Here is a 17,345-nt window from a genome sequence, read left to right as displayed (position 1 = left end):
TACAACTATTACATCACCAGCTGCCCTCTCTACCTTACTGAGGCAGACAGAGGGAATCAAGTGAGACTCGTAGACTGTACAACATTACTAGTTTAGCTGGTAGACCAGAAAGGGCATAAGTTATTACTGAACAATTTCATCTTCCATAAAGAAAGAGATGTCTCTTTAAATGACTGTTAACAAATCATAGACTTGTACCAGAGCAAACTGATAAGAATATTATTCAGTAATACGTAATAAACTGCATTTACTTTTATGACTTTAACTCTTTAACAATAAAATGGTATGAAAAGGGCAAGGAAACTTAAAATTTGTATCACATAGTCATACATAAGTTTTAATTTAGTATTTAACTGTGGTCCATTAACTGACACAGTGAAAACACATATATGTCCTGAAGATGACTTTCTGACTCCATAATAGAATTTTTCCAGGCTTTAAAAAACATCTTTAGTAATTTCCCATAGAGTAATGTTTGATTGGAATCATAGAAATTCACACACATACACCTCACCCCCGCCCCAATCAGGCTTACTTATTTTTCTAAAGTTTCGGTTTGTTAAAAAACAAAAAACAAATTGAAAACAAAAAACAAGCTTTGGTATATTTTGTTTTTATACCCTTGAATTCTAAAAATATTTTAAGTTTGATTTAATGTAGATTTCAATTGAACAAACATTTCTCGAGTGCCTACTGGGCATGTATCTAGAGAAACATCATGTAAATCCCAGGTACTTACATCTTCTATGTCAGTGCCGAGCAAAGACCGAGAACTCAAGTCCAGACCTTGTAGCTGGAGTCGTGCTACTTCAAGCTCAAATGACAGGTGTTCGGTCTGTTTCTTTTCTGCTGCCAACTTGGACTCCATCTCCATGGTCACGCTTGTCAGCTTCTGTTGCCACTGTTCATTTTCTGACAAATACTGCTTCCTGAGACAGTCGAGCTCTTCCCTTTCAGAACTTAATATTTGTTCGAGCTCTTTAATTTCCTTATTTTTCATAATCTCCTGACTTTCAATTTTCTTTTCTAGCTCTTTGAGGGATTGCATGTACATCTGACAGAGGGTTTCAAGTTCTTCAACACTCCTCGCTGGGGCAGTCAGAATTTCTTTCTTGGTCAGATTCTCCTCCTCCGGACTGCAGCAAGATCGTTCCTCTACGTTAGACTGGTTTGCTGAAATAGTCCCATCTAAATTATTCAAAAGCGATGTTTCTCCTGTCCGGTCTAAAATGTCTTTGCAAAAAGAGGATTCCCCCAAACGTGTAAGGCTAGGGCTGTCAGTCACACAAGAGAATGATAATGACAGAAAATGTCCTTCCTCGGGTCCTGGCATCTCCTCCTTTACCAAGTCACCTTGGAAGCTTCTCAGACTTGTTGACAAGATCGAATTTTCAGCCTTTAATGTGTCCACATAAGACTGTAGCTCTGACATCTTAGAGCTCACTTGACAGTGCTGATCATGTAAAATTTTGTGTTCGCTTTGTAAAGACGAGAATTTCTCCTGTAATTCAGCGAAGTGCATTTGAACTTCTTTATTTGACAATGTCAAATGCTCATAGCAATTACTGTCACCCAAGGGATTTAAGGATGCACATTTCTGCTCATTTTGTCGTTCACAAGATTCACCTTCTGCCATTTCTTTCACTAACTCCCCTTGGAGAAGGCCATTTTCGTTGTTTAGTATTTTAACTTCATTTACTAGTTTCTCCATCTCCTCTGCCATTTTATTAGTTGCTGTAATACATTCTGATCTTGAATCATTGAGCTCAGACATTAGCTCGAGCTTTTCAACCTGCAGCATCTCACACATCTTCTCTAGCTCGCTCAGCTTGCTCATTGCTGTTTGTAGAGAGCACAGCAGATGTGCATGGTCATTTTGACTTGCTGACAACTCATGAAGCACTGACATATATTTTTCTTCTGTGCCTACGTCACAGTCTTTAGGGCCACTAGGTTCTGGTGACTGAGCCTCTGGTTGCAAATTTCCAGTTTCTAATTCCATTCTAATTGTGCATAGTTCATGCAGTGGGCATTCCTTTCCCTTCTCACTTTCCAGAAGTTTTAATTCCCCAATTCTCTTAGCTTCTAATTGTACCAACTGTGCGTTATGACAGTCTAGAGAAGGATCTTTAACTTCAAGATCCATTGGAAGTTGAACATGACATTTATTTATCTCACCCACTCCTTCCACCACGTCGCTAACTGGTTCTGATTCTAGAATCTGGTGCTCTTGTTTCGTCTTCATTAACGTCACCAGGTGCTCATTCTCTTGAAGTAAGGCATTAAGTTCCTTTTGCATCTTACTTTGTTCTTCCTTTAAAGTCATGATTTCTTGCTTTAAACCATCCGCCTCACTCTTGGAACTGTTTTGGATATCTGCAATCTCTGATGACAGATCATGCCGCACTGCCCCCAACTCCAGTACTAGATTCTGGTTTGTTTCTTCAGCTAATGCTAACTTTGTTACAAAGTCTTGCTGTTCCCTTGCAAATGTTTCCTTTAGATGTTCCAGTTCCTTTTGTCTATTTTCACAAGCAATAGTGCACTCATTTAGCAAGCATTCTAACTGAGAGTTCTTTTCTTGAGCTGCATTATATTTTTCACTAAGATCCTCCAATGCGTGTCCTGTTTCTTCACATCTTTGTTGTAAAATAAGTCTTTCTTGCTTATACTGATTGGATAACTCTGAAATGCTTTTGTCTCTCTCATCTATACAGTTTACAAAACTCTCACTTTTTTGGAGTAAGTCAATCTTCTCTTGATTTAAGGTTGCATTAATTTCCTTGAGAGTCGCATTCTCCTGGGTCAGATCTTCAATTTCCTTTCTGTTTAAAGAAATGGTGGAACTCATTTCCTTTTTCTCCGAGCTCAGGGCTTCAGACAAAAGTTGTAACTCCTTTAGAGAGTCTTGAAGTAAATGGTTACTCTTTTTTAATTCTTGAATCTCTGCTTGCTCAGTTTCTAATTTTTCATTCAAAAGTTGGAACTCTCTTTCTTTGTTCTCCAGGGCTGCTAAAGTTTCAGTAAAAGCATTCTGATGAACAGAAGTGTCTTCCTGTAACTTACTAATGCGTTGACTTGCTTCAGCCACAAAACTTTGATGCATCTGCTCTGCTTTAATGAGATTTTCTTCTATTTCTCCTCTGATCTGCACCAGCTCTTCACACTGCTTTTGTAGATCTGAGTTCATCTGCTTTTGAGACTCTAATGAAAACTCGAGAGACATGACTCGATTTTGTAAGATGGCTGAACTTTTTGGACTTGGGTCGGCTTCTAGATGGCATGTGCTCCTCTCTGAAGGCATGCTTCCTTGTTCTCCAGTTATTGCAAAGGAATTATTCATTGCAGGCTGCTGCTCAAAAGCCAAAAGACTTCTGTTTAGAGCCTCATTTGTCACAAGAGAAGAATCTTTGGATTTTACCAGATCCCGGAGGTTCTCATATTCAGCCTGCAAGTCTTGGTAACGCTGGTCTTTGTCTATGACTTCACTTGACAGTAACTGAAGCTTGTGTTCAAGATCATCCACTTGCCCAGTAAGTTCAGAAATCTTCAAGCACATGTTCTCTACTTCTTTCTTGTGTTTCTGATCCGAGAACTCAGCTTTCTGTTGCAAGTCTGCATAAGCTTGTTTCTGTCTCTCCACCTCCACGGTCTTGCTGTCTACCACATTGTGAAGGTTTCTGATCTCAACACTGAGATTTTCACTTTCCATCTCCAAGGTTCTTACTTTCTCATTGTATTCGTGACTTTTTATTTGTTGTGTCTTGAGACAAGTTTCCAAGTGATTAATTTTACTCTGCAAGCTTCCCTTTTCTGATTCCAGCTGACTTAAAAGTTGTTCATTTTCACTTTTCCAACGAGCAAACAGAGTCTTCTCTTCTTTCAGTTCTTCATATTCTTTCTTTTTCAGCTCCAAAGCAAGCAGTAAAGCTTCGGATTCTTTCTCTATTTTGCTTAACTTGTCGTTCAGTTGTTCAATGTGATGCTCCCTTTTCTTCAAAAGGTCCTGAGAGCAATCTCGTTGCTTTTCCAGATCAGCCAAGGCAAGCTTCAGTTTTTCTAAAGTCAAGGAATTCTCTTGCTGATTGATTTTTTCTTGAAGATCTCTTAACATGGTTTCCTGAGAGGCATTCTTAGCTATTTAAAAAAAAAAAAAAAAAATTAGCTATTTTTTTTTTAAGACTTTATTTATTTATTTGACAGAGAGAGATCCCAAGTAGGCAGAGAGGCAGGCAGAGAGAGAGAGGAGGAAGCAGGCTCCCTGCCAAACAGAGAGCCCGATGCGGGACCCAACCCGACCCTGAGATCATGACCTGAGCTGAAGGCAGAGGCTTAACCCACTGAGCCACCCAGGTGCCCTTAGCTGTCATTTTTTAAAAAATACTTATTCTAGGGGCGCCTGGGTGGCTCAGACGGTTAAAGCCTCTGCCTTCGGCTCAGGTCATGATCTCAGGGTCCTGGGATCAAGCCCCACATCGGGCTCTCTGCTCAGCAGGGAGCCTGCTTCCCCTCTCTCTCTGCCTGCCTCTCTGCCTACTTGTGATTTCTGTCTGTTAAGTGAATAAATAAAATCTTTAAAAATAATAATAATAAAAAAAAATAAAAATACTTATTCTAGAAGAATTCGAAACTCTTAAAAAATCCAAACAAACTAACAGCTTCTCAAGCCCTATAACAATCAGCGTTACTGCCTGGGTACCTCCTGGAATGTAGATCACCTGATAATTACCTGAGCTTACACACAATGAGGAAATGGTCCTTATAAGATTGATAAGACATTTGTTCATCTTCTTTCTAAGCAGCTTAGTAAAGTGCTGCTGTGTAAAACAGCAAGCGATTATTTTCCTAAGCACTTGAAACTATTTTCTTTTATATGTTTACAAATATGTAATGTGTGTGTTTCCCCTTCTGAGACACTTATTCAGAGAAAGAAAACTGTGAAAAGAGAGGCATTAAGGTGGAAACATATTTCACTACAGAGTAATTCCAGTTTCCCAGAAAAGTGAGTAATTATTTCACCACATTAGCCAAAAATCCACAGGATTGGGCTTAAGTACAAAAGAGTTGTTGTGTATCAACAACTCTCAAGGCCTACAGGTACTACTGAGGAACAATGTCGCCCACATCCTAGCCCCTCACAGTGTGTCTATGAATAGAGGAATCAAATGGAAGATTTTCCAGACTCCACTGCCAACTTGTTTTCTGCTTAGGATCTCATGTCTATCCACAGGCCCCTCCTAGTTGGAAATAATGACAGTGCTTTCATTCAGCTGAGATGGAAGTCTCCATGTTCCTCAAATACATTGAGGGAGAATAAACATTGAGAATCTCAACAGATGATTAAGCTAGCATGTATGATAAACTCAGTTGTTACACTCAAAGGAAAACAATTCCTAGTTGTTGTTGTTGTTAAGATTTTATTTATTTATTTATTTATTTGAGAGAGGGAGAGAGAGAGAAAGCTAACAAGAGAGAGTTGGATCGGGAGGAGAAAGAGAAACAGGATCCCAGCTGAGTAGGAAGCCCAATGTGGGGCTTGACCCCAGGACCCTGGTATCATCACCTGAGCCTAAGGCAAAGGCTTAACCGGCTGAACCACCCTGGTGCCTCAATTCCTAGTTTTAATCTGTATTTCAGTCTACCTACTGAAAGTTGAAGGCCCTTGAGGTGCTATCTTCCTAGGGCACCATTCCACTTCTCTTGTGAGCACCTGGCACAGCCACACTCATGACCAACACTGAAAAATGCCCTCGGCCTGCCTTTTCTTAGTTTTCTTTCCAGAAAGCTGAAGACTGACACTTTTACCCTCTGCTGTGGAAGAACTGAAAGCCGGCTTAGATCAGAATTTAAAAGAGAAAGGAATCACAGCACACATTCCCTAGGGCAAGTTAAAAGAAGTTCTAGAGGGGCAAATACCCAGCTGAGAAAACTAATGTACGGAAAAGACAAAGGGTATATACAGATAAATGTGAAATGGTGGGCTTGTGTGGTGTGTGCAGCATAATCCAGTGTCTGTGCAGAAAGTGAGGAAATAAAATCACTCAAGTCAAGTAAGTCATCGAAAAAACAATGGTCATTAAAGGCTGGGAAAACGTGCATTTAATCCAGGATTTCTCCACCGTCTGGGAAATGATAACAAGCAAGGAGATGAGCTGTCTGGATAAAACGAACAAACACACTCGAGACACAAAAACCACTCTGGGGTGAGAGACAGCACTGACAATTTACTTTTGTTTGGAGAATATTTACCCTTCTGGTTTCAAAGGCAGTTTGGGACTCTGTGTGTTCCAGTTTAAAAAAAAAAAAAAAAAAAAGTCAGACTATCACTCTGAAACTAGAAAGCAGAAGAGAGAAAACTTTCTCCACATCAACTGTAGACTTCCTTCTGGGCGAATATATGGCAAAATCGAAAAACGATTCTAAGGACATCCATCCTCCCTCATGCGACATCAGCTTAGAAGAATACCTCCAAAGGCAGTGTTTACTCACCCCTCATTTCTTCTGTAGCGTTCTGGCTCTGACTCAAACTCTGTCTGGCTTTCCTCAGCTCTTCCTCCAGGTGGCAGACTTCTCTAGCCCGTTGCTCAGACTGACTCTTCAGGACGCTGAATTCCTTCTTCACTTCCTAAAACACACATTTAACTGGTTATAATCAAAACCACTCGAGCTAGTTATGACCTCTGCCTTATGAGGGTCCCTAATGGGACTACTTGAATATATCACTAGGGGAGGAATCTCACTTTCCCCTCAAGTACTTAATGAAGTTAGACATTCTTACTTCAATCAGATGATGTTATAAAGAGAACTCAAAACAAAAACACAAAACCTAAGACAGACAAATATTCTTTTTCCTTTAAGAAACACTTCTCTGATCTTTCTTGATGTACCTATGCTTGCTAAACAGTTAACTCATAAGGAAAATCCTATTCACAAGATCCTCAAAGAAATAGGCTCCAAGGGGGCGCCTGGGTGGCTCAGAGGGTTAAAGCCTCTGCCTTCAGCTCAGGTCACAGTCTCAGGGTCCTGGGATGGAGCCCCATATCAGGCTCTCTGCTCAGCAGGGAGCCTGCTTCCCCCTTTCTCTCTACCTGCCTCTCTGCCTACTTGTGATCTCTGTCAAATAAATAAATAAAGTCTTAAAAAAAAAAAAAAATAGGCTCCAAGGTCCTAGCACATCTGAATGATCAAATACATTTTTGCAAAGATCTGATGTACTAATAAACCAAAATTCACATGACAGATTTTTTTTTTTTTTACTTTTCATTGTAAAACTATCTTAGGGCTTACTGTAATGAGGATATTTTTAATGAATATTAAATTTTTATTAAGAAAATTTACAGTGTGCAAGATGCTGGAATGGTATTAGGAAAGATACAAACATAGAGTCTCCTGCCCTCAGAGTCGGTCTCCAACTCCAGTGGGGGAGGACTTGATCCTAATCACTTAGTTCATACCAGGATGTGCTAAATACTAAAGAAAGGTGGAATATGTTATGGAAATCAGAGGGCAGATGCACGGAAGGAAGAATTCATTCTAGATGGGGGAATCCGAGCTTAGGTGAAGGAGCCACACAAAAAAGTAGCAGAGACTCATACGCATGTCCATTCTATGACTATCCCTATTTTTGAATCTTAAAACCGAGCAATATTTATTTATATGCCAAATAAAAACTATTGCTGGGGCACCTGGGTGGCTCAGTCTGTCAAGCGTCTGCCTTCAGCTCAGGTCATGATCCTGGGGTCCTGGGATGGAACTTTGCATCAGGCTCCCTGCTTAGCGGGGAGTCTGCTTCTCCCTCTCCTTCCCTTGCTTATGCGCTCTCTTTCTCTCTCTCTCTCAAATGAATAAATAATCTTAAGAACAACAAAATAAAAACACTATTGCTTATCAACCACATAAGACTTGCATAATAAATAAATCCTCTATTTATATTCCTCAATCTGTTCTTCTACCTTCAATGACTGGGCGATAAGTATCTCGGCCTATATTCTATGCTACGGTCTGGACCATCAGGGATTGGTAAGTATTGTTACAAACAGACGGAACAAAGCTCCTTACATCCTTAGGGGAAAAACATTTCAGAAGGCCACCTTTTTCAAAAACTGCACTTCAAAAATACCCCCCCCCCAGAAGGGAGAGATTTTTGAATCTTAAAGAAACAATTAAGACCCATCCTCCAAAACCCTACAGCCCCGTTAGAAAACAGATGGCCCTGGCAAAGCTGTGTTGGAAGGTTGCCTTCAATTATCAGTCTGGTTACTACCAGCAGATGGGTACCCATGCAGCAAAGCCAAATTCAAGAAGAGGGAGAATCTGGCCAGTAGAACGTACTTGAAAACTTCCGGGCAGCTGCTGTGTTCACGCATATATGTTCATTTCATCCTCAGAATAAGACAGAGCCTGTTGTAATTACACTCCTCTGGCTCCTTTGTCCTAGTCCCGCTCCCTTCCACGCGCTAAATGGACACTTGATCAATCAGGACTGATGGGCGTCTCCGACTAATCTGGAGACTGAGGAGCGAACGTTCACCCCCGTCAGTGTTAAACTCTGCCAAGGGTGACCATCAAGGTGCATGGATGTTGCGGACTTGAACGAGGTTCATTAAACTGTAAGAAACTATATCACTTGTTTGCTCTCCAGGCTCAGAACGATCACCACTCAGATGAGATCACAGATGTGAAAGGAAAACTACCTTAAAGCACTTTAACAAGGGTAACTGAGCAATATTATTAGCATTTCTTCCCCAAATTTGACAGCAGCCGAATCTACATGATCGCGCTAAGGTGAGCAGAATGACTTCAATGTAAAATAGTAACGAGCTTGTTTAACCACCTGAGTTGACTTCCCAGTCTTACGGTGCCACTTATTTTCTTACCCTAAACATCTAATCAAGTCGAGTGGCATCTGCATTTGGAGGAGGGGCCGCAAAGCTGAGAAGACACTGTTCAAAGTTGACGGCACCCCCACAGAAGGAAGCAAGGTAAAAAGAAGGAGAAGAGAGAGGGAAGGGGGCAACTTATGCTTGTTTATGTGTCTGTCGGTCTCTATCCATCTCTGTCCATAACTGGGGGCATTTAAATGAATAGTAAGCCCAATGGAAAGACTAACATGTCTTTCTCTATTCTGGCTTTAGCTCCGTAAATATTTGTTTCTAACAAAATGTTCAGCCAATCCTGGGACCCAGCAGGCTTGTAATACTATGGCTATGACCAACCCAAGAATTTTAAAAGGCCAAAATGTGGAAAATGAACATCTGAAAATGGATCTGTAGGCTGCCGTCCATCACCAATTAGGTTTCTGTGAGGCCATAGCCACTTAAGACTTGATTGGCTAGCTCATTAACAACAATGAGTTAAGCATACAAGGATGTATTCTCCTAGGCATCTCTTGCATCCTCAAATGATTTGCAAAACTGGGCACTAGTGTGGAAAGACACAACAAACATCCCTATCACCACAAGCCCGCATTAGAGCTTAGCAAGCAATTCCGCCCTGATCAACTTCAGTTTAGGAGCAGCAAGGGAAGCATCATTTCCTAGGGCCAGACAAAACAAATTTCGGTTACTGTGTGGCATTTTGTGATCTCCGCCCATGAATGGAGCTTAATATGTGCCCCCCCCCACTGGGACCAAGCCTCTATCATGAACAAGGGATGATGCAGAGGATGTGTCCCCTTCCACCTCGTCATTCCTGCCTGCCAGGCCAAGCTCCTTGGAGAACCTGGTATACTACAGATCCCCAAGCTCAGGGAGGTCCCCAGGCAAGCGTTCCCTCATCTTGGCTATCACATGATGGTATTTTATCGCCTACCCAACGCTAGGTGGCTGGCACTAGATGTGGGTTGAGCAGCTTACCTAAAGCCTCCTTTCACTCTGATACTAGATGTTAATTTTGCCATTGATTGGGCCATTAAATCACATTCCTGGTACGGGTATTTTCTCATTGTGAGCAGCCTATGTACTAAATGCAGACAAGGAAAATTTCGGTACAACTGTCGCATTATTTCAGCATCCAAAACCTGTAAACATGTTAGGCCTGTTTGTACTTGGAATACGACACAGAAAGATACCAGAGTGAGAGAAGCATAGAACAGGCAACATTTTTAATGTGAAAAATCTCAAATGCACTGTCCTGGGCTCCTCACTTTCTGTGCCTACAGGGAACAGCAAACAGTAGGAACGTCAAAAGGTCATAGCTGTTGTGGAGACCAGGGCAATGATCAGGTAGCCTGCAATACTTTACTAATAAACATTCATGTGTTGGGCACTGGGCTAAGCACTTTATGTAGAATATTTAATGCCATCATTAATATAGCTTGGAAAAGGGAAGGGTATTATTAGTCCCTATATTCAGATGAGTTAAGTCAGACTCAGAAAGTTTAGGTCATTGTCTGCAGGTCACATAGCAGGGAGGCAGCAGAAAATGATGCAATCCGAGGTCTCCTTTCCTTTAAGTTACCCTTTTGCTACTAAGTCACACCACCACTCTAACTGGGTAAATCACTTTTCTAATGCCAATCCCAATTCAAAATGCAAGAGCCAGCTAGACCCTGGGAATTCTTGATAAAGAAACATAACCACAAACATAAACAAAGTCCAACAGTACATGAATCCCTCAGCCCTGGGCTAGCCCCTTTCACGGGACACAGAAATCAATGAAATCTAAGCGCCAACAGGACGTGCATTTAACTGTACAGGCTAGAGTTCAAGGTGGACAAGCTCCACAGCGGGCAACCCAGAGCCCATGGAAGCGCACACGTCTTGAGAAACACCTGCAAGACAGTGTCCAGCCCACTACTGTGACTTGGCCAAGCACACAGTGGCTGGACCCTCTTCACCAGACGACTGCTTCTACAAAATGTTTCTACCAGGCAGCCAGTGGAATCGAGGGAGAGTTTCTGACTGGAAGGAAAGCTCACAGGGGGATGGGTTCGGTGCCAGTGCGCCTGTGGAAATGTTCGCAGAAGCATCTGTTGGTTGGTCCTCACTGGCCAAAAAGGCAAACATTTGTTTTGCTGAAACAAACACTGCCATTTGAAAACAGTCGCTGATGAAACCATCATCTGACACGAAGTTTGCTTCCACTTGGGTGGCTGGAGCTGTGGCCTCCTGTCCCCAGCAGCATGACCCCTCCGAGGCCTGCTGCTCTAGCCATCACCTCTTTACTACTGACAGATGTTCAGGTTTTGCAATCAGGATACCCTCTTCAGAGCTGTGGGGATAAATACATGGAGACTTTCCCCATCTGATGAAGAACTGTTCTTTATACAGAATTCTTTTTTCAAAAAGAGAATCTTCAGTCTAAAAAACGATTGCAAAAGATTTAAAGAAGTGGGAAAAATTCTTTCCTGTGATATTTGATAGAGAAAAAAACTCCCGTTCTGCCGTGCTTCTTTGTAAGAGTCCAGTGCTGATTTATGGTTCTAGTCAAGCTGTTTCAGTCTACTAACTGTCCCCAAATGAGCTGTTTAAGATAAGCTCCGTGCTGGGCAGGGAGTTGGCTCAAGATTCTCTCTCTCCCTCTGCCCCTCCAACCTCTCTTCTCCCTCTTAAAAAAAATAAATAAAACTCCAGGCCACTAAATAGAGAAGCTGAATCAAGTAAGTATGGATACAATCCCATAACAACATCAGGTCACTCTCCTCATATCCAAGCCACTGGAGAAACTTCATCCACCATTTTGTGTAATAAATGAATCTCCAAAAAAAGACACTGTCAAACTTGCACATGCCAAAATGACTTAGGGCAACAACTAACAATTACTTGTTGTTTTTGAGAAAAAGAGAGAGAGAGAACGCACGCAAGTAGGGGTTGGAGCAGAGAAAGAGAATCTCAAACAAGCTCCATGGCCACTACAGAGCCCGACACAAGGTTCGATTTTAACACCCTAAGACTGAGACTTGAACCGAAATCAAGAGTCTGAGGCTTAACCAACAGAGCCACCCAGGAGCCCCTTCCAAGAATTTTTGCTTTTGTTTATTTAAATCTGTGATTTTCAACAAAGTTAATATTTGATGACTCAAAAGCGAACCCTTAGAAAGGGGATTTAAATTATACCTCCCATCACCCATTTTCTTTCTTCTTAGAATGAAAAATTTTGTTTTTTTCCACTTCTTTCCATCTCTCAGATAATCTAAAATAATCTTTAAAAAAAAAAAAGTAATACATGATCTTAATACAACCCATGTTTACCTATAATTGCTAGACACATATTAGTAATCATATACAAATGGAAGGTGGGAAAAAAAAAGTACATATGTTCTATGTCGTAGGTTATCTACAAAACACTTTGTTTGTACTACTTCCAAAAAATAAAAAGGAAAATTACGTGTGGTCATGATAAACGACAAAGAAACAACATAGGAATTCTCTACCCTCCCACTTCATCCCACAAAGTAGCTGATAAATTTGCATCTTGATACCTCACTTACTTCACTGCTTCTCCTCAGCTCATTTTCCTGGACCTGACTGGCCTGTAAGGCCTGTTCAGTTCTGCAGAACTTCTGCTTAAACTCTTCCAAAGTTTTTTCTAGCTGGTGCTTTCCTGACATGACCTGCAAAGAGGAAATAGGACAAAGTTTCGTTTTTATGTTCTTTACTTTTTAAATTATTTTTTTATTCTTAAATGAAACGGTCATGGAATATAAGAACTGACACCATCTATTTTGGGTAAGACACGATCTATGTCAGAGCTGAATACAGCATTATAGTTTTCACTTAAAATACCATCAGATCAATTTGGGGGACAGCAGATAGAAGAGGGAAAAGGGCTGGGTTTGGGGAGGGAGCCACAGAGGAAATAAACAAATTTGATCACCAAAAAGTGAAAACAATGAAATAGTAATAAAAAACCAAAACAAAAAGTTGAGCTAAGAAACAAAACTGGGAGAACATATTTGCTGTGTGACAGATTCAATGTTATATATCCATGATACAACAAACAAAGGACATCTATGGTTAATTTAGAAGAAAGCAAACTGAGTGAAATAAGTCAAGCAGAGAGAGTCAATTATCATATGGTTTCACTTATTTGTGGAGCATAACAAATAGCATGGAGGACAAGGGGAGATGGAGAGGAGAAGGGAGTTGAAGGAAATTGGAAGGGGAGGTGAACCATGAGAGACTATGGACTCTGAAAAACGATCTGAGAATTTTGAAGGGGTGGGGGGTGGGAGGTTGGGGGCACCAGGTGGTGGGTATTGTAGAGGGCACAGATTGCATGGAGCACTGGGTGTGGTGCAAAAATAATGAATACTGTTATGCTGAAAAAATAAAAAATTAATAAAAAAAAATCAAATAAAAAAAAAAAAAAAGAAGAAAGCAAACTGATTTTTTTAAGAGTAAAGAATAGAAACAGACAATTTTACACACACACAAAAAAAACACAAATAGCTAATCAACCTCTGAAAGAAATATCCTGAGTGGTAATCAAGGAAGCATGAATTGAAACAACGATAAGATGACTTTTTCACTCCTTGGTTGGCAAAATCTATAAAACCAGGACTATCTCCTATCAACAAAAATAGGCAAAACCAGGACCTCTCTTACACCAACCGGGTGAGAAGGTACATTACATTACAATTTTTTGGAGGGCAGTTTGTCAGAATCGATCAGGAGGGAGAATACACGTGCCCGATATGGCCAAGTTCACACGTGGAAACCTGTCCTACAGAAACACCACGATGTGACACAGGGATGTTATTACCACAGCTACGATGAACAAGAAGATATTGGGAACCTGAACATCCACCCACACAGTAGGTAAATATACGACACAACATCTAATAAAAGCAAGACTCAGGCAAAATAAAAACCAGAAACCAAAAAAAGGCCTTTTTTTAAAGGTCTTGGAGGAAGCCCATTAAACAGTTGAAAACCGTTAAATGTTAAACTTTAAAAAAACTTCTTTTTTTTTTTTAAGTTGTTAAACTTTCATCCCGGGAAAGGAGTTTTTGTTTGTTCGTTTGTTTGGAGGGTGTTTTGGTTTTGTTTTGTCTCTCAACCTTGGATCGCTGGTTGGAGGACTAACTCCCAGTACGAACAGATATCAGGGAATGTCACCGCTCCCATTTTGGCTGCATCCCCATCTCTCATTCCTCTACTAAGAGAGGTCAACATGTCCCACTTGGTTATGTCCTAAATTTGAGAGTTAACCAGTATTTTCCATAAAATGAGACTCTACCTCAGTGGGAGAACCTTAATTTTAGGAACCAAAGAAGCAAGTCCTGAGGAGATAGTTGGAATTCTGACAAAAGGTGAACACCGGATATACTCAGGGTAAACTCAAGAATGTGTCACCCTGGGCACCTGGGTGGCTCAGTCAGTTAAGCATCTGCCTTTGGCTCAGGTCATGATCTTAGGGTCCTGGGATCGAGATGCGCACCGGGCTCACTGCTCATGCTCACTCTGTCTCTTTCTCTTTCTCTCTTGCTCTGCACAATCTCAAATAAGTAAATAAAATCTTTTAAAAATAATTAAAAAAAAAACAAAAAACAGAATGTGTCACCTGGTCAAGCAACATGGGTCAAGTCAAGAAAAGAATGAGCACCTGCGATCTGCCTGCCGCTTCCAAGCTCTGGTGTTCCGTGTTTGCGTGTTGCAGGTCGAGCTGGGAACTAAACAGACAAAAGCCTGTCCTCACGGAAAGATTTAAGTGATGGAAGGAAGACAACATAAAAAGAAAGAAATCACTGTATCATACATTAGAGGATGTGCCCTATGGAGAAACGTTAAGTAAGGGAAAGGACGCAGAAAGTACTTGAGGGTAGGAATCTATGTGATGACAAGAGCAGATGTCACTGATACAGCGACATTAGAGCAGAAAGTTTATGCAAGCGAAGGTGTGTGCCCTACACACCCGTCCAGACGCAGCGCTTCCCCAGAGAGCACATGCGGAGTGTGCTCCACCAACAGCGAGGAAGCCAATGAGCGAGGTGGTGGGAAGCCCACCAGGTCCTGCAGACCCTTGGAAGGACACGGCTCCTGCTAGGAGAGAGACGAGAAGTGACTGCAGTTGCAAGTAGAGGGGTGACATAATTGGGACTAAGACTTTACAAGACTCACTCTGGTGGCCGGTTGAAAACATACTGTGAGGAGCAAGTCCAGAAGGAGGGAGAGAAGTGAGGAGGCTAGTATGATAAACCAGGTGACAAATGCCAGTCTTAGACCAGACAGGGACCAGCAATGGTGAACAGTAGCCATAGTCAGCATAAAACACAAAGCTGGACAACAACGTTCATTAGACAGAAATTCAGGGAGATAACAGAATCAGAAGGAAGGGATGGAAGAGAAGAGTTTGCCTCCAATTTCCTCAAGTAGGGGTTTTAACATTTCAGTCGTTGATGGCAATCTAATATTTATTTTATTAATAAAGTATACTACACAGGACTATTTGGAAAAATAAATAGACAAAAGCCAAAATAAAACAAAACTGCTTAACAGTATAGTCCAGAAATAAGCAAAGCTCACGGTTGGTGTAGATTTTATAAAACTATGTATTGAACATAATCACTTGTTCATAAATATGCAGTGCCATTGTTTAAAATGATTATAAAAGTAATCTAAATAAAAACTAATACAACCGCACAGGATGGCAGGAAATAAACTGATTTCTGTCCAACACCATCCTTCTTTCTATATATAGTCTTTTACCATTTCTATTTTTATTCTTTTGATGGCTACTTTCATGAATCGAAATAACAATCTTATAACAACATTAAGGATTTATCAGTGGATTCCCATATACAGGAATACCTACCTCCCCTCCAATTTACAAAACTTTAGTAAAAAATACAGTGGCTTCTTCCGTTGCCTTAATATTATAATATTAAATAATAAACCTAAGTCTCTTTTCCTTGATCCAATAATTTTAAATATGTATCTTGACTTCCTATTAAGTAAAATGTATAAACATGCATTTCTAGCAAGCTTTTTGTCTTCTCTGTACTCTTCAAGGTGTGTTCATTTACTCAGGACCTGAGTTTACGGTTTTACAGGCAACCCCTAGTCCTTATTTGGGACTCATTTGGGTTTGTATGGTTATCACAGTGTCTTGCAGGGTGAGCACTATTTTGTATTGTAATTCACACAAATACACTGGGAAAGAATAGATAAGATTGGTAAATTTTGTATAAATACATACTTTATATTCTATAACTATGAATAAGTGTTCATATCTCTATTCAAAAACCTGAAAACCAGTAAAACATAACTTATATTTACTCCCTTTTAAAAAAGTCATACAAATCAGGTTTATTCTTAGCAAGGAGAGAGGGAGCACATAGAGGGTTTCTTGGAGTAGCTGAGAAGATTCTAGGCCCTGACACAGTTAATGGTTCTAAGAGAACATTCCTTATAATAATTTATTAAATTGTAAATTTGCCCTATGTAAATTTTGTATATTAACATGAAAAGGTTTAAATATAGCTATACAGATAGTATCCATACATATGCAAAAATACATGGGTGTGTATATACACACATGTGTGTGTAAATAAAGGCGGAGTCAGAAGAATCCTAATGAAAGCCTTTGAGGTGTGAGAGAAAAGGCAGAGTTGAAGATGACATGTTGATCTGGCTTCAGTGAGGTGAAGGATGGAATTGCTGTTTATTGGGATAAGGAAGACTCCGGGAGGAGCATGTTTGATATAAGGAGCAGGAGTTCAGCTACTACCCTGCCAAGTGTGAGATGCCTGATGGACCAGCAAGTGGAAATACCAGGTACACACCCGCAAGCCTGAAGTTCAGGACTTCAGTATCCCAGCTGAAGATAATAATACAAGGGTTGTCATGATATAGATGAGAGACAAAGCCATAAAATGGGTGAGATCATTTTTGGAGTAAGTGTTAAATAAGTAACGGATTATAGTTTTCAGTGCTTTGACGGTTTGGGGGGGCATGAATTAGTGGGGAGGGTTTCCATCTGGTGTCGCACCCAAGAACCACCAGAACATCACACCCCTGCACAGACATTCAGGTCTGAGATCCTCACTCACTCCCCTCTTCCTGGAAATGAGAAACCCCAGACTCAGAAGGACTGTTTGCTCTCTTCCTTGGGTAAGTAAGGAAAGGGAGGTTAGAGCCATTCTTCATTAAAAGCATCAGCACGTCAGCTGCAGTATAGCAAATGCATGAATAAGGAAAACGGGGACTAAATGAGGAGAGAAATAAGCCAGCTCCCTACTTTATCCAGGTCAGCTTGCAGGATGTCGCGAGTGTTCTTGGCTTGCTGTAACTCCTGCGTGAGTCTGGCTTTCATCTGCGCGCACTCCTGGTCCAGGGCTTGGAAGGCGCGCTGTTGACGGCAGAGCTCCTGAAACACCAAAGGCGCACATGTCAGTCGGACTG

At 40.9% G+C, this 17,345-nt stretch overlaps 1 protein-coding gene across 4 annotated transcripts in view; it reads right to left on the bottom strand.

The window, feature by feature from the left end:
- Positions 1 to 17,345, bottom strand: part of CENPF (centromere protein F) — a 63,597-nt gene that overhangs the window by 23,380 nt on the left and 22,872 nt on the right. For 3 of the 4 annotated variants that reach the window (XM_047704735.1, XM_047704737.1, XM_047704736.1), the window contains exons 9-12: positions 17,182 to 17,310; positions 12,431 to 12,553; positions 6,490 to 6,625; positions 740 to 4,137 (exon numbers count right to left, since the gene is read on the bottom strand). In XM_047704735.1, coding sequence (XP_047560691.1) covers positions 740 to 4,137; positions 6,490 to 6,625; positions 12,431 to 12,553; positions 17,182 to 17,310 — 3,786 coding nt within the window. The remainder of the gene's footprint in view (positions 1 to 739; positions 4,138 to 6,489; positions 6,626 to 12,430; positions 12,554 to 17,181; positions 17,311 to 17,345) is intronic. The other variant, XM_047704738.1, reaches the window with a different exon arrangement.

Source organism: Lutra lutra, chromosome 15 (assembly GCF_902655055.1).
Source record: "Lutra lutra chromosome 15, mLutLut1.2, whole genome shotgun sequence".
NCBI classification, from domain to species: Eukaryota; Metazoa; Chordata; class Mammalia; order Carnivora; family Mustelidae; genus Lutra; species Lutra lutra.
This window is presented reverse-complemented; position numbering and strand designations above follow the sequence as displayed.